The sequence below is a fragment of the Salmo trutta genome, chromosome 35 (genome assembly GCF_901001165.1).
Source record: "Salmo trutta chromosome 35, fSalTru1.1, whole genome shotgun sequence".
Taxonomy (NCBI): Eukaryota; Metazoa; Chordata; class Actinopteri; order Salmoniformes; family Salmonidae; genus Salmo; species Salmo trutta.
The window spans coordinates 34,976,027-34,997,816 of NC_042991.1; the positions used below are offsets into that span (position 1 = coordinate 34,976,027).

Below are 21,790 nucleotides of genomic sequence, written 5' to 3' on the forward strand. Positions count from 1 at the left end.
ATTTTATATTGATTTGATATCTTCTATTTACTACCACAACGGTTCGCCCACTGTCGAAGGTCAACTTAAACGCCAATTCAATAGGTTTCCTATAGAGGATTGACAGTAATTTTAAAACATATTCCTATTCAAGTCAATGTTCTCTCTCTCTGGACCTCTACCCATCTTTGTGGTGCCATTTTGAAAGTTAAAATGTACTAAAATGGAATACAATTTAATCAGCCAAACATGACACCCACCCTGTATTCAAGAGCACATCTCAACTGATGGCGGCACATAACAACCGTAGCCTTGCCTGTGGCTCAGTTGGTAGAGCATGGTGTTTGCAACGCCAGCATGGTGTGTGCAACGCCAGGGTTGTGGGTTCGATTCCCACGGGGGGCCAGTACAAAAAAAAAAATGCATGAAATGAAAATGAAATGTATGTATTCACTACTGTAAGTCGCTCTGGATAAGAGTGTCTGCTAAATGACTAAACTGTAACTGTAACCGTAGCTGTAAAAATAGTGTCTAAGCTACAACATGCTAATATGGGGGGAGGGGAAAGGTTGTCTTTAGTCATGTTAAAGGGGGGAAGAGGAGCCTTTTTAAATTATTTAACTTTTTTGTAAGCTTTTAAAAGATCATTCTCAACTGATTTATTGTCCAGTGATTAAAAACGTGGTATTCAAAGTGGGTCGACTTTGAGCATCTTTGTAAGTTTTGACATTCATGCCCAAAAAGTCACTTTCTGACCACTTGGGTATGTAAAGTTCTGTTCAAATCAAAAAGTGACCAAGTGGGTTTACCCTTCCTCTTCTCCAGGGGTTCCAGGAGTCGTTCCCGCTCAGAGAGCTCCTCTCGTTCCCGTTCTCGTAACCGTTCCCCGTCCCGCTCCAGGACACCCCGTCGTTCCAGGTCCCACTCCCCCAAGAGAGACTACAACCGCTCTCGTTCTCGGTCCCACAGCGGCTCCCCAGCTCCCCGTGGTGCCGCCCCCGGCTCCCCACCGCCCAGGGCCAAAGAGACCTCTTCCACCTCCTCCAAACGGCCCTCCAAGCCCAGCAAGTCTGCCTCCCCTCACTCCCCTCCCCCTGCACAGCGTGCACCTTCCAGGTCTCGGTCTAGGTCTAGGTCTCGTGGCTCTCGTTCCCCGTCCACAGACAGCCGCCACTGAGTATTGAGAACAGGAATATACTCGTTTTGACATGAACACACATAGCTAACGCTCACTCTCACACACAGTACATGAGTACACTCACATTAAGACAAACATGAACACACACACACAGTTTTAGTAAGACTACAGGCCAGGGCCAGGAACTGTTACACCTAGCAGTACTGGCCTCCTGGCCCTGTATTAACCCCTCTGTTTCCTCCCTATACCCCCCCCCCCCCCATTTGACATGGCTGACCTTTGACCTACTGCAGCATCGTGGGTGTTCTCAGTAAAAGCATCAGTCTCTGAACACAATGACGGTTTCATTTTGAGCATTTATTCCTAAACCTTCTTGGTTTGTACTTGGTTTTGTTTTGATCAGTATTTTTATTTGGAATGTTTTTTTTTTTTTTTATCATTCAAAGCTCATGTGTGATTGATTCCCCCTCTCCCTGCTGTTGGTTGGCAGCTCTGATATCATGAACTGAGAATTCAAGTCCTGTTGCATGATGGTAATGAATGTGATTGGATAAGGTTTTGGGTCATACCATTCTCATCTCAGTGTAGGGGTGGTGTCAGGTAACTGTTTGGGGATTTGTTTCATGCAGTTATTTTTGATAGAATGCCTTTTTTTAATCTTTTTTTTTGTGGGCCTTGTGATTGGCAGTGATGTTTTATCCTCAGTGAAGACACCTTGTGAAAACGTTGTACGTGCTGTTTTTATTTGTATTCAATGTTTAAATAGAGTGGTGTTTCTGTTTGCATTATATTTCCCCTATACAACTTATTGTGATGAGGTTAACACCTAGACAACAGTTTGGAAAATAAAACCTTTTTGTACACTAAAGCATGAAGTCTAATTTGTAATTATTTCCACCTTACCCCCCCAATTGTTTGATATGAAGGTCATTTGTATTTAATTGAAAAAAGAACAAGTCCCAAAGCAGATGCCCAATGAAATGTTTTAAATAAAGCATCGAAAGACAGTGTTAAGTTCAACTTCAACAAAGAATTGTGCCACCGTTTTGTATGAACTTAAAACAATATGTAATTACATACTAGCAGTAATAAAATGCCACATTACTATTTTACAACAGCTTGTCCAAACATTGACACTTCCTTGTCTCGATCAGAAGTACTCATGTAGTTTAGACAATACATTGGTTTATCTTTTCAGTTAATTCCACATACACTTCTACACCAGTATACAGTGTTGTCAATTAGGCACAATCACCACCTTCAAAATGCCTGCTACCATGTATCATTGTATGTTTCGTTACTGGGTGTTGAGTCATTGTAATCTGGTAGATCATCAGGTCTTGGCAGCCTGAAGCCTTGGTAGACATCTCCATTTGACTGAGCTGATGTGAATCTGATTTCCATCAGACTACCACATCACTGGGCTTCATCTCTAGCTGTTCATCCACTGCCTTGTACACCTGCTTCTCTGTGGGATGGAGAGAGGAGCGCAGTTAGAGCTATCTTGACGAAATGACCATTTGGACAGCTAAGATTGAACTGGGTCCTCCAGTCTTCCCTTGTGGTGACAAATGTAGGTTTTAACCTTGAGTAGGAGATGGCCTGTACTCAGTCTGAGGAGTGCTGATCAATTTAGAATTTCACAAAATAATAATGGACAGGGGTAACCTAGTTGAGGTGTGAACCTCCATTTGTTTTTGTCACAAGTGACCTGATGTCCAGGTCTCAGACTAGGTGCTTGTAACTGTATCACTCACGAACAGGGTCAGTCGAGCCTACCTGTCTTCGGCGTTTTGAAGAACCTCTGGTGAACCCTGAAGAGGACAATGAGCAGTAAGGCCTCTCCCACCTGAAACACTATGTAGATCATAGGGAATAGGTAGAGGGGACCAATCACATCGGGAGGGAACGCCACCTTCAAAATGGTGGAACACAGCTGGATGTTCTGACAGCCTGTCTCCATGGAGATGGTCCTCCGCCCCCTGAAGAACGGGAAGGAAGTCCAAATAAGGACAAATTGAACCGATTGATTGACATGGAGTTATAGCTGGAATGTATATATATATTTTCAATTTTTTGAAGTGTTTTTTTTACTAAAGAGAAAACATCCTTATCAACACTATCGTCACCATGACTTACGATCCCTTGAGTTTGAAGAGGTATGAGAGGACGTATCCGAAGATGTAGCCAATGAGGGGCATGAGGGCAGCGGTGGCCATGAGGGGAGGGGACAGGACGGTCAGCATCAAATCCATCCCTCCTATGGTCATGCTGGCCAACAGGCCAATCACCACCATGGCTATCAACATGAGGGACAGGCCAACCTGAAGGGAGGAGAGAGAAGGAAAATAATTGGGAATAGAAGAAGAATATTTTTATAAACTCTACTGAATGGCCTTTGGGGTGCACTTGGTTTAGCTTGGAATTTGCACTTTTGGGATTACTCAGTTAAGCGCAGTTGGACTTGGGTATTTCACCCAGGTCTAGATTGAATTACCTGTAGTACTGTGTACTGTACTCTACCTTAGTGATGGTCTGTAGTACTGCGTACTGTACTCTACCTTAGTGATGGTCTGTAGTACTGCGTACTGTACTCTACCTTAGTGATGGTCTGTAGTACTGTGTACTGTACTCTACCTTAGTGATGGTCTGTAGTATTGCGTACTGTACTCTACCTTAGTGATGGTCTGTAGTACTGCGTACTGTACTCTACCTTAGTGATGGTCTGTAGTACTGTACTCTACCTTAGTGATGGTCTGTAGTACTGCGTACTGTACTCTACCTTAGTGATGGTCTGTAGTACTGCGTACTGTACTCTACCTTAACGATGGTCTGTAGTACTGTGTACTGTACTCTACCTTAGTGATGGTCTGTAGTACTGTGTACTGTACTCTACCTTAGTGATGGTCTGTAGTACTGTGTACTGTACTCTACCTTAATGATGGTCTGTAGTACTGCGTACTGTACTCTACCTTAATGATGGTCTGTAGTACTGCGTACTGTACTCTACCTTAGTGATGGTCTGTAGTACTGTGTACTGTACTCTACCTTAGTGATGGTCTGTAGTACTGCGTACTGTACTCTACCATAGTGATGGTCTGGAGTACTGTGTACTGTACTCTACCTTAGTAATAGTATTGTAGTATTGTGTACTGTACTCTACCTTAGTGATGGTCTGTAGTATTGTGTACTGTTCTCTACCTTAGTGATGGTCTGTAGTATTGTGTACTGTACTCTACCTTAGTGATGGTCTGTAGTACTGCGTACTGTACTCTACCTTAGTGATGGTCTGTAGTATTGTGTACTGTACTCTACCTTAGTGATGGTCTGTAGTACTGTGTACTGTACTCTACCTTAGTAATAGTCTTGGAGTACTGTGTACTGTACTCTACCTTTGTGATGGTCTGTAGTACTGCGTACTGTACTCTACCTTAGTGATGGTCTGTAGTACTGCGTACTGTACTCTACCTTAGTGATGGTCTGTAGTACTGTGTACTGTACTCTACCTTAGTGATGGTCTGTAGTACTGTGTACTGTACTCTACCTTAACGATGGTCTGTAGTACTGTGTACTGTACTCTACCTTAGTAATAGTCTTGGAGTACTGTGTACTGCGTACTGTACTCTACCTTAGTGATGGTCTGCAGTACTGTGTACTGTACTCTACCTTAGTGATGGTCTGTAGTACTGTGTACTGTACTCTACCTTAGTGATGGTCTGCAGTACTGTGTACTGTACTCTACCTTAGTAATAGTCTTGGAGTACTGTGTACTGCGTACTGTACTCTACCTTAGTGATGGTCTGTAGTACTGCGTACTGTACTCTACCTTAGTGATGACCTGTAGTACTGCGTACTGTACTCTACCTTAGTGATGGTCTGTAGTACTGTGTACTGTACTCTACCTTAGTGATGGTCTGTAGTACTGTGTACTGTACTCTACCTTAGTGATGGTCTGTAGTACTGCGTACTGTACTCTACCTTAGTGATGGTCTGTTGTACTGCGTACTGTACTCTACCTTAGTGATGGTCTGTAGTACTGTGTACTGTACTCTACCTTAGTGATGGTCTGTAGTACTGCGTACTGTACTCTACCTTAGTGATGGTCTGTAGTACTGCGTACTGTACTCTACCTTAGTGATGGTCTGTAGTACTGCGTACTGTACTCTACCTTAGTGATGGTCTGTAGTACTGCGTACTGTACTCTACCTTAACGATGGTCTGTAGTACTGTGTACTGTACTCTACCTTAGTGATGGTCTGTAGTACTGCGTACTGTACTCTACCTTAGTGATGGTTTGTAGTACTGTGTACTGTACTCTACCTTAGTGATGGTCTGTAGTACTGCGTACTGTACTCTACCTTAGTAATAGTCTTGGAGTACTGTGTACTGTACTCTACCTTAGTGATGGTCTGTAGTACTGTGTACTGTACTCTACCTTAGTGATGGTCTGTAGTACTGTGTACTGTACTCTACCTTAGTGATGGTCTGTAGTATTGTGTACTGTACTCTACCTTAGTGATGGTCTGGAGTACTGTGTACTGCGTACTGTACTCTACCTTAGTGATGGTCTGTAGTATTGTGTACTGTACTCTACCTTAGTGATGGTCTGTAGTACTGTGTACTGTACTCTACCTTAGTGATGGTCTGTAGTATTGTGTACTGTACTCTACCTTAGTGATGGTCTGTAGTACTGTGTACTGTACTCTACCTTAGTGATGGTCTGTAGTATTGTGTACTGTACTCTACCTTAGTGATGGTCTGGAGTACTGTGTACTGCGTACTGTACTCTACCTTAGTGATGGTCTGTAGTATTGTGTACTGTACTCTACCTTAGTGATGGTCTGTAGTACTGCGTACTGTACTCTACCTTAGTGATGGTCTGTAGTACTGCGTACTGTACTCTACCTTAGTGATGGTCTGTAGTACTGCGTACTGTACTCTACCTTAGTGATGGTCTGTAGTACTGCGTACTGTACTCTACCTTAGTGATGGTCTGTAGTACTGTGTACTGTACTCTACCTTAGTGATGGTCTGTAGTACTGCGTACTGTACTCTACCTCAGTGATGGTCTGTAGTACTGTGTACTGCGTACTGTAATCTACCTTAGTGATGGTCTGTAGTACTGTGTACTGTACTCTACCTTAGTGATGGTCTGTAGTATTGTGTACTGTACTCTACCTTAGTGATGGTCTGTAGTACTGCGTACTGTACTCTACCTTAGTGATGACCTGTAGTACTGCGTACTGTACTCTACCTTAGTGATGGTCTGTAGTACTGTGTACTGTACTCTACCTTAGTGATGGTCTGTAGTACTGCGTACTGTACTCTACCTTAGTGATGGTCTGTAGTACTGTGTACTGTACTCTACCTTAGTAATAGTCTTGGAGTACTGTGTACTGCGTACTGTACTCTACCTTAGTGATGGTCTGTAGTACTGTGTACTGTACTCTACCTTAGTGATGGTCTGTAGTACTGTGTACTGTGTACTGTACTCTACCTTAGTGATGGTCTGTAGTATTGTGTACTGTACTCTACCTTTTTGATGGTCTGTAGTACTGCGTACTGTACTCTACCTTAGTGATGGTCTGTTGTACTGCGTACTGTACTCTACCTTAGTGATGGTCTGTAGTACTGCGTACTGTACTCTACCTTAGTGATGGTCTGTAGTACTGCGTACTGTACTCTACCTTAGTGATGGTCTGTAGTACTGCGTACTGTACTCTACCTTAACGATGGTCTGTAGTACTGTGTACTGTACTCTACCTTAGTGATGGTCTGTAGTACTGTGTACTGTACTCTACCTTAGTGATGGTCTGGAGTACTGTGTACTGCGTACTGTACTCTACCTTAGTGATGGTCTGTAGTACTGTGTACTGTACTCTACCTTAGTAATAGTCTTGGAGTACTGTGTACTGTACTCTACCTTAGTGATGGTCTGTAGTACTGTGTACTGTACTCTACCTTAGTGATGGTCTGTAGTATTGTGTACTGTACTCTACCTTAGTGATGGTCTGGAGTACTGTGTACTGCGTACTGTACTCTACCTTAGTGATGGTCTGTAGTACTGTGTACTGTATTCTACCTTAGTGATGGTCTGTAGTACTGTGTACTGCGTACTGTACTCTACCTTAGTGATGGTCTGTAGTATTGCGTACTGTACTCTACCTTAGTGATGGTCTGTAGTATTGTGTACTGTACTCTACCTTAGTGATGGTCTGTAGTACTGCGTACTGTACTCTACCTTAGTGATGGTCTGTAGTATTGTGTACTGTACTCTACCTTAGTGATGGTCTGTAGTACTGCGTACTGTACTCTACCTTAGTGATGGTCTGTAGTACTGCGTACTGTACTCTACCTTAGTGATGGTCTGTAGTACTGCGTACTGTACTCTACCTTAGTGATGGTCTGTAGTACTGCGTACTGTACTCTACCTTAGTGATGGTCTGTAGTACTGTGTACTGTACTCTACCTTAGTGATGGTCTGTAGTACTGCGTACTGTACTCTACCTTAGTGATGGTCTGTAGTACTGTGTACTGTACTCTACCTTAGTGATTGTCTGTATTACTGTGTACTGTACTCTTCCTTAGTGATGGTCTGTAGTACTGCGTACTGTACTCTACCTTAGTGATGGTCTGTAGTACTGTGTACTGTACTCTACCTTAGTAATAGTCTTGGAGTACTGCGTACTGTACTCTACCTTAGTGATGGTCTGTAGTATTGTGTACTGTACTCTACCTTAGTGATGGTCTGTAGTACTGTGTACTGTACTCTACCTTAGTGATGGTCTGTAGTATTGTGTACTGTACTCTACCTTAGTGATGGTCTGGAGTACTGTGTACTGTGTACTGTACTCTACCTTAGTGATGGTCTGTAGTACTGCGTACTGACCTCTACCTTAGTAATAGTCTTGGAGTACTGTGTACTGTACTCTACCTTAGTGATGGTCTGTAGTACTGTGTACTGTACTCTACCTTAGTGATGGTCTGTAGTACTGTGTACTGTACTCTACCTTAGTGATGGTCTGTAGTATTGTGTACTGTACTCTACGTTAGTGATGGTCTGGAGTACTGTGTACTGCGTACTGTACTCTACCTTAGTGATGGTCTGTAGTACTGTGTACTGTATTCTACCTTAGTGATGGTCTGTAGTACTGTGTACTGCGTACTGTACTCTACCTTAGTGATGGTCTGTAGTATTGCGTACTGTACTCTACCTTAGTGATGGTCTGTAGTATTGTGTACTGTACTCTACCTTAGTGATGGTCTGTAGTACTGCGTACTGTACTCTACCTTAGTGATGGTCTGTAGTATTGTGTACTGTACTCTACCTTAGTGATGGTCTGTAGTACTGCGTACTGTACTCTACCTTAGTGATGGTCTGTAGTATTGTGTACTGTACTCTACCTTAGTGATGGTCTGTAGTACTGCGTACTGTACTCTACCTTAGTGATGGTCTGTAGTACTGCGTACTGTACTCTACCTTAGTGATGGTCTGTAGTACTGTGTACTGTACTCTACCTTAGTGATGGTCTGTAGTACTGCGTACTGTACTCTACCTTAGTGATGGTCTGTAGTACTGTGTACTGTACTCTACCTTAGTGATGGTCTGTAGTACTGCGTACTGTACTCTATCTCAGTGATGGTCTGTAGTACTGTGTACTGCGTACTGTACTCTACCTTAGTGATGGTCTGTAGTACTGTGTACTGTACTCTACCTTAGTGATGGTCTGTAGTACTGCGTACTGTACTCTACCTTAGTGATGGTCTGTAGTACTGTGTACTGTACTCTACCTTAGTGATGGTCTGTAGTACTGTGTACTGTACTCTACCTTAGTGATGGTCTGGAGTACTGTGTACTGCGTACTGTACTCTACCTTAGTGATGGTCTGTAGTACTGCGTACTGTACTCTACCTTAGTGATGGTCTGTAGTACTGCGTACTGTACTCTACCTTAGTGATGGTCTGTAGTACTGCGTACTGTACTCTACCTTAGTGATGGTCTGTAGTACTGTGTACTGTACTCTACCTTAGTGATGGTCTGTAGTACTGTGTACTGTACTCTACCTTAGTGATGGTCTGTAGTACTGCGTACTGTACCTTAGTAATAGTCTTGGAGTACTGTGGCCTGTAGTAGTTAATGAGGATGCCGATGCCGCAGGGGATCAGAGTCATGACCAGGGCCAGAGTGATGCCAGCGTAGGGGACAGCACTCTCCAGGTTGGAGAAGCCCTGGCAGTACAGGTAGAGGAGCAGTGGCATCATACCCAGGGCTAGAACTGTAGAGCAGGTAGTCATCACAATACTGGGGAGAGAGGGAGAGACAGAGGGAGAAAGAGAGGGAGAGACAGGGAGAGAGGGAGAAAGAGGGAGAGACAGAGGGAGAGAGAGAGGGAGAGAAAGAGGGAGAGACAGAAGGAGAGAAAGAGGGAGAGACAGAGGGAGAAAGAGAGGGAGAGACGGAGGGAGAAAGAGAGGGAGAGACGGAGGGAGAGGGAGAGGGAGAGACAGAGGGAGAGACAGAGGGAGAAAGAGAGGTAGATGGAGAGACGGAGGGAGAGAGAGAGGTAGACGGAGGGAGAGACGGAGGGAGAGAGAGAGTGCGAGAGAGATGTTACGTATGTGTGTATTTATATTATACCTGGCAAGACTGACTGAAAAAGACTTGTTTAAACGTGCGACCGGCCTGACCTGGCTAACATGCTTTAAGGGTATCAGGATCCATGCTCATTAGGTATAATAATGACTGTGACCCTGGAACAACAGATAGCTTTGGCCATGCTATCATAAACCCTGACACGACTCTATTGGTGTCAGTAATCTCATTGTAACGGCCGTAGTCATAATTAGACCAAGGTGCAGCAGAGGATGTGTTCATCATTAGAATTTTAATTCAAACGAGAACACTTTACAAAAACGAAACAAAAACGACCAGAAACAGTCCTGTCAGGAAACACACTGAACAGAAACAATTACCCACAAAACCCAAAGGAAAAACATGCTCCTTATGTGTGACTCCCCAATCAGCAACAACGAACTTCAGCTGTGCCTGATTGGGAGCCACACATGGCCCAAAACAAAGAAATACAAAAACATAGAAAAAGGAACATAGAACGCCCACCTAATGTAACACCCTGGCCTAACCAAAATAAAGAACAAAAACCCCTCTCTATGGCCAGGGCGTTACACTCATTACTGTCTTTTCTGTTGTTCTGTTGAGCGGTGCCTATCTAGTTTGGCTTTTTCTGCAGCTTAATGAGGAGGAAGCTGTAATTATTGGTTTCCTCAAGAAATACAAACATAATATCTGGAACCTGGATCTCTGTGAGCCAGCCTTACACTGCTAGTTATGGTTAAATCACTATACTAGTTATGGTTAAATCACTGTACTAGTTATGGTTTAATAACTGTACTAGTTATGGTTAAATCACTGTACTAGTTATGGTTTAATAACTGTACTAGTTATGGTTAAATCACTGTACTAGTTATGGTTTAATAACTGTACTAGTTATGGTTAAATAACTCTACTAGTTATGGTTTAATAACTGTACTAGTTAGGGTTTAATAACTGTACTAGTTATGGTTTAATAACTGTACTAGTTATGGTTTAATAACTGTACTAGTTATGGTTTAATAAGTGTACTGGTTATGGTTTAATAACTGTACTAGTTATGGTTTAATAACTGTACTAGTTATGGTTAAATAACTCTACTAGTTAGGGTTTAATAACTGTACTAGTTATGGTTTAATAACTGTACTAGTTATGGTTTAATAACTCTACTAGTTAGGGTTTAATAACTGTACTGGTTATGGTTTAATAACTGTACTAGTTATGGTTTAATAACTGTACTAGTTATGGTTTAATAACTGTACTAGTTATGGTTTAATAACTGTACTAGTTATGGTTAAATAACTCTACTAGTTAGGGTTTAATAACTGTACTAGTTATGGTTTAATAACTGTACTAGTTAGGGTTTAATAACTGTGCTAGTTAGGGTTTAATAACTGTACTAGTTATGGTTTAATAACTGTACTAGTTATGGTTTAATCACTGTACTAGTTATGGTTTAATAACTGTACTAGTTATGGTTCAATAACTGTACTAGTTAGGGTTTAATAACTGTACTAGTTATGGTTTAATAACTGTGCTAGTTAGGGTTTAATAACTACTAATTAAGGTTAAGTAACTGTGCTAGTTAGGGTTAAATAACTATTCTAGTTAGGGTTGAATAGCTGCTAGGTCTGAGTTCAATAACTGCTAGGTATGAGTTCAATAGCTGCTAGGTATGAGTTCAATAACTGCTAGGAATGAGTTCAATAACTGCTAGGTATGAGTTCAATAACTGCTAGGTATGAGTTCAATAACTGCTAGGTATGAGTTCAATAACTGCTAGGTCTGAGTTCAATAACTGCTAGGTATGAGTTCAATAACTGCTAGGTATGAGTTCAATAACTGCTAGGTATGAGTTCAATAACTGCTAGGTATGAGTTCAATAACTGCTAGGTCTGAGTTCAATAACTGCTAGGTATGAGTTCAATAACTGCTAGGTATGAGTTCAATAACTGCTAGGTATGAGTTCAATAACTGCTAGGTATGAGTTCAATAACTGCTAGGTATGAGTTCAATAGCTGCTAGGTATGAGTTCAATAACTGCTAGGTCTGAGTTCAATAACTGCTAGGTCTGAGTTCAATAGCTGCTAGGTATGAGTTCAATAACTGCTAGGTATGAGTTAATGACGTGCCGGTTCAAACTAAAACGTGGGATAGCTGTGGTGTGTCTGATGGTGATATTAACATGATAATAGTTTTATGATCTGTGTTGGTGTATTTCAGGGCATTCAATTCTGTACTAATGGGGTGATTATAAAGGCATTAATGTACTGTAACCAAGCCACCCATGTTGGTCTGAGCAATAAGTCAGGACAGGACAGGGTGTGGTTGGTTATTATTGGGGAATAACAGTACACACCAGAACACGATAACATCAAGGTCATTCAACTCTTAGCTAATAATAAGGTGATTGCCATTGCGTTGACGAAGCACTTTATTTGGTAGCCTTCAGCAGTACGAGGTCATTGAACTCAATAATAAGGTAAGTGCCATTGCATTGACAACGCTCTTCAACATGTGCATTTAGTCATCGCCCACCCGCTCCGTTCAGCAGCCTCAATGATAATTCTGCATTTTACAAACTGATAAATGTACATATACTGTATCTATCCCCATTAGTACCACAGAGTTGAATGACCTGCATACCACTGACCCGAACATAAAACTATGATCATATAAATAGTATCTACCCCCCAGACATACACCCCATCCATCCCACCTATTAGGTTTAGCTGTCAGGTCATGAACCCTTTATTAGACCCTAGGAAATCTACGTAACCCTTTATTAGACCCTAGGAAATCTACTTAACCCTTTATTAGACCCTAGGAAATCTACTTAACCCTTTATTAGACCCTAGGAAATCTACTTAACCCTTTATTAGACCCTAGGAAATCTACTTAACCCTTTATTAGACCCTAGGAAATCTACTTAACGATTAGAGAAGCATTGTCTCGAGACCCACTTGGAAACAATACGATTCCTCTCAAGCTTATTTTACACATTTTATAATGAGAATAGATTAAAGTAGTGTCTGAATAGATGAATGTAGAGCTGTATATGTACCTTAGGTTCATGTCTCCCTTCAGAGACAGGGCCAATATATTGGAGAGGCTTCCTCCTGGACAGCATCCACAGATCAGCACCACTACAGCCTCTACCGGCCCCAGCTGTAACACCTGAAGACACAGGACAGGACACACACCTGAGACTACACTGAACAGCTTAGCATGGTCCTGTCCTGCCATTCCTGAAGGCCTGGGAACCAGAGTGTAGCCAAGAAAACAATGGAGATACTAACCTTAGCCAATCAGAGATACTAACCTTAGCCAATGAGAGATACTAACCTTAGCCAATGAGAGATACTAACCTTAGCCAATGAGAGATACTAACCTTAGCCAATGAGAGGACTAACCTTAGCCAATGAGAGATACTAACCTTAGCCAATCAGAGATACTAACCTTAGCCAATCAGAGATACTAACCTTAGCCAATCAGAGATACTAACCTTAGCCAATGATAAATACTAACCTTAGCCAATCAGAGATACTAACCTTAGCCAATGAGAGATACTAACCTTAGCCAATGAGAGATACTAACCTTAGCCAATGAGAGATACTAACCTTAGCCAATCAGAGATACTAACCTTAGCCAATGATAAATACTAACCTTAGCCAATCAGAGATACTAACCTTAGCCAATGAGAGATACTAACCTTAGCCAATGATAAATACTAACCTTAGCCAATGATAAATACTAACCTTAGCCAATCAGAGATACTAACCTTAGCCAATGAGAAGGCAGTGAGGGGCATTACTCCAAACTGGGCCACCACTGCAATGGCTACTCCTTTAGGTTTCAGGATGTGGGCCTTTAGAGAATAATAAACAACATTAATATTATGAATAGAATATTTAATTTGTAACATTTCACAAACCCAAAAACTTCTTTAATCACAGCAACAAAAAACATCACATAACCCTAAAAAGTCTGAAACAACCGGAAACTAGAGATGAGCATCATCAGAACCTTGATCTTGGGCACCTCCATGGTACAGCCCAGTGAAACCATGGTGATGAAGAGGATCACTATGCTGGTGATGCTGATGGTCTGGTCTATTATGGGTGGCAGGCGGGGGAAATGGGTTGGAGTGATGTTGAATAGTGAACTGTCATTGGACGACAGGTACTGATCAGAGAACACGGCCATGGCGGTGTCAATGGTGTCTTCCATTTGTATCGTCTCTGGTCGGAGCCTTTGGGAGAGAGAGAGAGGGAGAGAGAGAGAGGGAGAGAGGGAGATCAAGGGTGAGAGAGAGAGACGGAGAGAGAGAGAGAGAGAGAGAGATAGAGAGAGAGAGGGAGAGAGAAAGAAGGAGAGAGAAAGAGAGAGACGGAGAGAGGGGGAGAGAGAGAGAGAGATTTATGGATTTATACCAAAACATCGCACAACTGATCATATTTACACCTTACACACCCTGATAGATAAACATGTCCACCAAAATAATACCAAAATATACACTTGCTTTATCGACTTCCAAAAAGCATTTGATTCTATTTGGCATACAGGACTGTTCTACAAAGTTATTGAAAGTGGTGTAGGGGGTAAAACATATGACATAATTAAATCAATGTATACTGGCAATACGTGCAGCATTAAAATTGGTAAGAAAAGAACAGAATTCTTTAACCAGGGGCGGGGCCTTCGTCAGGGTTGCAATCTGAGCCCTGCACTCTTCAATATTTACATTAACGAATTGGCCACTATTCTAGAAAAATCCTCAGCCCCTGGTGTTAGTCTCCACAATTCAGAAGTTAAATGCCTACTCTTCGCAGGTGACCTATGCCTGCTGTCACCCACAGCACCTGGCCTACAGCAGAGCCTGGACCTGCTAGAGCAGTACTGCCAGACCTGGGCCCTGGCAGTAAACCCCAAAAAGACTAAAATAATGATTTTCCAGAGAAGATCCAGATCTCAGGGAATTAGACCAAAGTTCTCAATTGGTACAAAATATATAGAGTACTGTACACACTACAATTACTTAGGTTTAAAAATAAGCTCAACTGGACACCTTAATGAGGCAGTGAATGAACTGAGAGAGAAAGCACGCAGGGCATTCTACGCCATTAAAAAGCAAATTCAAATTGAAATACCTATTAAAATTTGGCTAAAACTAATTGAATATGTCATTGAACCAATTGCACTTTATGGCAGCAAGGTGTGGGGTCCACTTGCAAAACAAGATTTCATCAAATGGGACAAACACCCCATTGAAACCCTACATGCAGAGTTCTGTAAGATTCTCCTACGTGTCCAGAGGAAAACTACAAACAATGCATGCAGGGGAGAATTAGGCCAATATCCACTAATAATAAAAACTCAAAAAAGAGCAATTAAGTTTTGGAAACATCTAAAATACAGTGACCCCGTCTCATATCATTACCAAGCCCTGCAATGCCAAGAGCTGAGCAAAGAAAAGAGTCCCCTCATCCAGCTGGTCCTCGGGCTGAGTTCACAAACCTGTTCTACTAACACACTGAAGCCTCAGGACCAGAACATCCAATCAATCAGAATAAACCAAATTACAACACAGTCAAAACAAAACTACATTGCTTATTGGGAAACACAAGCACAAACACAAAGCAAAATGCAGTGCTATCTGGCCCTAAATCGACAGTACACTATGGCTAAATATTTGACCATGGTTACTGATCAAAACCTTAGAAAAACCTTGACAAAGTACAGGCTCAGTGAGCACAGCCTTGCCATTGAGAAGGGTAGACACAGGAAAACCTGGCTCCCTGAAGAGGAAAGGCTGTGCAACCACTGCACAACAGCAGAACCTGAGACGGAGCTGCATTTCCTGACAAAATGTCAAAAATATAAAACAATTAGAGAGTGTCATTTCCCCAAATTTGAAACCCTTATTCAAGGTTTCAAAGACCTCTCTGATGAGGATAGGCTACCCATCCTGTTGGGGGAGGACGCAGAGAGCTGTGGGTTGGCAGCGCACTACATTGCTGCCTGCCATAAGTTGAGGGACAGTGTCTGACAGACCAATAAACCTGCACATGTCCTCTACTGTATGATTGTTGTTATTGTTGAATGTATGGTTATTTTGACCCTTGGTTATTGTTGTTACTGTTGTCCCGTTGACAATTTTTGATTCTCATTTTTATTTATTTTTATATTGTAAATATCCAAAGTAAGCTTTGGCAATATGTACATTGTTACGTCATGCCAATAAAGCGAATTGAATTGAATTGAATTGAGAGAGAGAGAGAGAGAGAGAGAGAGAGAGAGAGAGAGAGAGAGAGAGAGAGAGAGAGAGAGAGAGAGAGAGAGAGAAAGAGAGAGAGAGAGAGAAGGAAAGAAAGAAAGAAAGAGAGGGATAAAGAGACAGAGAGAGGGAGAGAGAAACAGAGAGAGAGCGAGAGAGAGACAGAGCGAGACAGAGACAGAGAGAGACAGAGAGAGAGACAGAGAGAGAGAGACAGAGAGAGAGAGAGATATTGTAGTGGGCACTAGTAAACATACTGCTTTAATTAGCATTTTTACTAATAACATATATTTTTTAAACGGTCTGGTAAATCCTATGTGGCAGAACTCCTTCAACTCCAAGTCATTTAGTCCTTAAGTACTATTGCCTAAAGTCATTGCTTATTTATACAAGTGAGGCTGTTGACTCACTGAAAGCATGAGAGCAGATAATACGATCTTATGTCTGTCTTTTCAACATAAAACAAGATATTTACAGCAGTTAATACTCACATATGATCTCTAAGCTAACCATTGCATGTTTAGTTTTTTGAATGCTGTTTGTTGCTTCTGCATGAGTTTTGCAGTCAGTTGCATGTCTTCATCTCAACATTTGTAACCTACAGAGACAGTACAGCCTTTTCTCTGCTGCCTTTACTTTCCCACCTCACAGCACCTTTCAACATTACACTTCTTTAGCTTCGATGCCAAGCTGCTCATCTCATCTCCCCACTCTCTACATATCTCTACCACATCCTCCCTTTACACTTATGTGAGTGAGGCATAGTATTGCTGCCTACTGCCTGTGTTCACATACTGGTTTAAACACACAATTACCTACCTAGAACAACTCTCCTACCTCTATTGATAGCAGTCAATAATGGTTTGAATTCTTATTCATGCAAACTCTTAGAAGTGCCATTTCAATACTATGGGGAACTTTAAAAGGGATGCACACACACAACTTGTGCCAAAGTCTTGTGCAGGTGTGTGCGAGTGTTAAAATCAACGGTTAAAGGAAGAAGCTTTTGGATGCTTTAGAACGATTCTTTACAAAGGGAACAGTTTGCAGCAGCTACGTTGTTTTGAATGCATGGTATATGATCATGGTATATGGTCATCCCTCCAGATATCAAACCTCATTTTAGCTGTGTTCTAGGTGTGCAATTCTAAAGTGAGAATAGGACACTGTCATATATGGGCTCTTCACAGTGGGCCGCTTTTCAATGGAACACTTTACATTGGGCCTTTTTAAAGTGAGCCCCTTCACAATGGGCCTCTTCACAGTGGGCCGCTTTACAGTGGGCCTCTTCACAGTGGGACATTTCACAGTGGGCCTCTTTACATTATACCTCTTTACAGTGGGACACTTCACAATGGGACACTTCACAGTGGACCTCTTTACAGTGGTTCTCTTTACAGTTGGCTTCTTTACAGTTGGCCTCTTTACAGTGGACCTCTTTACAGTTGGCCTCTTTACATTATACCCCTTCACAGTGGGCTTCTTCACATTATACCTCTTTACAGTGGGCCTCTTTACAGTGAGCCCCTTCACAGTGGGACACTTCACAGTGGGCCTCTTCACAGTGGGCCTCTTTACAGTGGTTCTATTTATAGTTGGCCTCTTTACAGTGGTTCTATTTATAGTTGGCCTCTACAGTGGGGCACTTTACAGTGGACCTCTTTACAGTGGGACACTTCACAGTGGGCCTCTTCACAGTGGGCCTCTTTACAGTGGTTCTATTTATAGTGGACCTCTTTACAGTGGTTCTATTTATAGTGGACCTCTTTACAGTGGGCCGCTTCACAGTGGGCCTCTTTACAGTGAGCCCCTTCACAGTGGGACACTTCACAGTGGGCCTCTTCACAGTGGGCCTCTTTACAGTGGTTCTATTTATAGTTGGCCTCTTTACAGTGGTTCTATTTATAGTTGGCCTCTACAGTGGGGCACTTTACAGTGGACCTCTTCACAGTGGGCCTCTTTACAGTGGTTCTATTTATAGTGGACCTCTTTACAGTGGTTCTATTTATAGTGGACCTCTTTACAGTGGGCCGCTTCACAGTGGGCCTCTTCACATTATACCACTTCACAGTGGGCCTCTTTGCATTATGCCTCTTTACAGTGGGCCTCTTCACATTATACCTCTTCACAGTGGGCCTCTTCACATTATGCCTCTTTACAGTGGGCCTCTTCACATTATACCTCTTTACATTATACCTCTTCACAGTGGGCCTCTTTAAATTAGACCTCTTTACAGTGGGACACTTCACAGTGGGCCTCTTCACAGTGGGCCTCTTCACAGTGGGCCCCTTCACAGTGGGCCTCTTTACAGTTGCCCTCTTTATAGTTATCCACTTCACAGTGGGCCTCTCGACAATAGGTCTTTTTACAGTTGTCCACTTCACAGTGGGCCTCTTCACAGTCAGCCTCTTCACAGTGGGCCTCTTCACAGTCAGCCTCTTTACAGTGGGCCTCTTTACAATTACCCTCTTTATAGTGGTCCACTTCACAGTGGGCCTCTTCACAGTGGGCCTTTTTACAGTTGGCCACTTCACAGTGGGCCTCTTTACCACACATTTCACACTACACTGTATTTATCCTCTGAAAATGTAGTGAAATTATGAGTCTGAGTCTAACTAAGTCCTACTAAATACTCTAATACAACTTTATAACAATGAAGTCCATATTTAGAGTCTTGTCTTACCTTTTAGGAGAAGGTGGATATTCCTTTTGTGGTCTTTCCTCTCTGTGGTCTTTCCTGTCTGTGGTCTTTCCTCTCTGTGGTCTTTCCTGTCTGTGGTATTTCCTGTCTGTGGTCTTTCCTCTCTGTGGTCTTTCCTGTCTGTGGTATTTCCTGTCTGTGGTCTTTCCTGTCTGTGGTCTTTCCTGTCTGTGGTCTTTCCTCTCTGTGGTCTTTCCTGTCTGTGGTATTTCCTGTCTGTGGTCTTTCCTCTCTGTGGTCTTTCCTGTCTGTGGTCTTTCCTCTCTGTGGTCTTTCCTCTCTGTGGTCTTTCCTGTCTGTGGTATTTCCTGTCTGTGGTCTTTCCTCTCTGTGGTCTTTCCTCTCTGTGGTCTTTCCTGTCTGTGGTCTTTCCTGTCTGTGGTCTTTCCTCTCTGTGGTCTTTCCTGTCTGTGGTCTTTCCTGTCTGTGGTCTTTCCTCTCTCTGGTCTTTCCTCTCTGTGGTCTTTCCTGTCTGTGGTTTCTGTGTTGTTAAATGAAGTCGTTCTGCGTGGACACAGCCTTTAAAGTGTATCCTTGTTCTAATGTGGCTAATTATTGCCAGAGTGAGAGTGGTAAATATCTGTCTGTGAATCAGTCTTCTGGACCGGGAGTATTATGTCCTCCTCCCCTCACCTGTTCCTCTTATCTCTGCCCTCCTGCAATGGATATCAGATCCTTTCTCACATTATTGGGATGGGCCCAGGGCCAGTCAGGTGTGTGTGTGTGTGTGTGTGTGTGTGTGTGTGTGTGTGTGTGTGTGTGTGTGTGTGTGTGTGTGTGTGTGTGTGTGTGTGTGTGTGTGTGTGTGTGTGTGTGTGTGTGCGTGCGTGGGTGTGTGTGTGTGTGGGTGTGTGTGTGAGTTGAGTCCTATGCAGTGTAGTATGTAGTGCAGTTTAGTATTGTAGTTTAGTATTGTAGGGTAGTATTTTAGTGCAATATTGTAGTGCAGTGTAGTGTGTAGCGTGGTGTAATATTGTAGTGTAGTATTATAGTGTAGTATTGTAGTGTGGTGTAGTATTGCAGCGCAGTGTAGTATTGCAATGCAGTGTAGTATTGCAGTGTAGTGTAGTATTGTAGTGCAGTGTAGTATTGTGGTGTAGTGTAGTATTGTAGTGTAGTGTAGTATTGTAGTGTAGTATCGTAGTGTAGTGTAGTATTGTGGTGTAGTGTGGTGTAGTATTGTAGTGTGGTGTAGTGTAGTATTGTGGTGTAGTATTGTGGTGTAGTATTGTAGTGCAGTGTGGTATTGTAGTGTGGTGTAGTATTGTGGTGTAGTGTAGTATTGTGGTGTAGTATTGTAGTGTAGTATTGTAGCGCAGTGTAGTAGTGTATTGTAGTGTAGTATTGTAGTGCAGTGTAGTATTGTAGTGTAATGTAGTATTGTTGTTTAGTGCAGTATTGTAGTGTAGTATTGTAGTATTGTAGTGTAGTGTAGTGTAGTGTAGTATTGTAGTGTAGTGTGGTGTGGTGTAGTATTGTGGTGTAGTATTGTAGTGCAGTGTAGTATTGTGGTGTAGTATTGTAGTGTCGTGTAGTATTGTGGTGTAGTATTGTAGCGTAGTGTAGTAGTGTAGTGTAGTATTGAAGTGTAGTGTAGTATTGAAGTGTAGTATTGTAGTGTAGTATTGTAGTGTAGTGTAGTATTGTAGCGTAGTGTAGTATTGTAGTGTAGTATTGTAGTGTAGTGTAGTACTGTAGTGCAGTAGTGTAGTGTAGTATTGTATTGTATTGTAGTATTGTAGTGCTGTGTCGTATTATAGTGTAGTGTAGTATTGTAGTGCAGTGTACAATTGTATTACAGTGTAGTATTGTAGTGTAGTATTGTATTGTAATGTAGTATTGTTGTTTAGTGCAGTATTGTAGTGTAGTGTAGTATTGCAGTGCAGTGTACAATTGTGGTGTAGTCTAGTATTGTAGTGCAGTGTAGTATTGTCGTGTAGTATTGTACTATAGTAGTGCAGTGCAACATTCAAATCATATCAAATTGTATTGGTCACATACACATATTTAGCTGATGTTATTGCGGGTGTAGCGAAATGCTTGTGTTCCTAGCTCCAACAGTGCGGTAGTATCTAACAATTCACAACAATACACACAAATCTAAACGTGAAAAAAATGGAATTAAGGAATATATAAATATTAGGACAAGCAATGTCGGAGTGGCATTGACTACAATACAGTAGAATAGAATACAGTATATACACTACCGTTCAAAAGTTTGGGGTCACTTAGAAAGGTCATGTTTTTCAAAGAAAAGCACATTTTTTGTCTATTAAAATGAAAATAGAAGGCCAGCCTCCCGGAGTGGCCTCTTCACTGTTGACGTTGAGAATGGTGTTTTGCGGGTACTATTTAATGAAGCTGCCAGTTGAGGACTTGTGAGGCGTCTATTTCTCAAACCAGACCCTAATGTATTTGCCCTCTTGCAGAGTTGTGCACCGGGGCCTCCCACTCCTCTTTCTATTCTGGTTAGAACCAGTTTGTGCTGTTCGGTGAAGGGAGTAGTACACAGCGTTGTACGAGATCTTCAATTTCTCGTATGGAATAGTCTTCATTTCTCAGAACAAGAATAGATTGACGAGTTTCATAAGAAAGTGCTTTGTTTCTGGCCATTTTGAGCTTGTAATCGAACCCACAAATGCTGATGCTCCAGATACTCAACTAGTCTAAAGAAGGCCAGTTTTATTGCTTCTTCAATCAGAACAACAGTTTTCAGCTGTGCTAACATAATTGAAAAAGGGTTTTCTAATGCTCAATTAGCCTTTTAAAATGATAAACTTGGATTAGCTAACACAACGTGCCATTGGAACACAGTAGTGATGGTTGCTGATAATGGCCCTATGTAGATATTCCATGCAAAATCATCCGTTTCCAGCTACAATAGTCATTTACAACATTAACAGTGTCTACACTGTATTTCTGATCAATTTGATGTTATTTTAATGGACAAAAATGTGCTTTTCTTTAAAAAACAAGGACATTTCTAAGTGACCCCAAACTTCTGAACGGTAGTGTAAATATGAGAGGAGTAAAGCAGTATGTAAACATTATTAAAGTGACCAGTGATTCCATGTCTATGTATATAGG

At 42.0% G+C, this 21,790-nt stretch overlaps 2 protein-coding genes across 3 annotated transcripts in view; one reads left to right on the forward strand and one right to left on the reverse strand.

Moving 5' to 3' along the window:
• LOC115175132 (serine/arginine-rich splicing factor 5) overlaps nt 1-1,985 on the forward strand; it is a 14,961-nt gene extending 12,976 nt beyond the window's left edge. For both annotated transcript variants that reach the window (XM_029734341.1, XM_029734342.1), the window contains one exon: nt 805-1,985. In XM_029734341.1, coding sequence (XP_029590201.1) covers nt 805-1,156 — 352 coding nt within the window. In that variant the 3' untranslated portion in view covers nt 1,157-1,985. The remainder of the gene's footprint in view (nt 1-804) is intronic.
• LOC115175131 (sodium/bile acid cotransporter) lies at nt 1,862-19,286 on the reverse strand. The gene is made up of 8 exons (XM_029734340.1): nt 18,686-19,286; nt 13,752-13,977; nt 13,507-13,593; nt 12,790-12,902; nt 9,215-9,419; nt 3,257-3,441; nt 2,897-3,099; nt 1,862-2,585 (listed from the first exon to the last, which is right to left on the reverse strand). The coding sequence occupies exons 2-8, from the start codon at nt 13,953-13,955 to the stop codon at nt 2,521-2,523; spliced, it is 1,062 nt and encodes a 353-aa protein (XP_029590200.1). The 5' UTR covers nt 13,956-13,977; nt 18,686-19,286; the 3' UTR covers nt 1,862-2,520.
• Between the last annotated feature and the right edge of the window lie 2,504 nt (nt 19,287-21,790).

What these genes read in the sequence shown, in the direction of transcription:
- LOC115175131 (XM_029734340.1), bottom strand. Translation starts at nt 13,955, where the DNA reads ATGGAAGACACCATTGACACCGCCATGGCCGTGTTCTCTGATCAGTAC. An exon ending in TGGAGGTGCCCAAGATCAAG is followed by an intron (nt 13,594 to 13,751) that starts GTTCTGATGATG and finishes TATTCTCTAAAG; the next exon opens with GCCCACATCCTGAAACCTAA. An exon ending in AAGGGAGACATGAACCTAAG is followed by an intron (nt 9,420 to 12,789) that starts GTACATATACAG and finishes CTCTCTCCCCAG; the next exon opens with TATTGTGATGACTACCTGCT.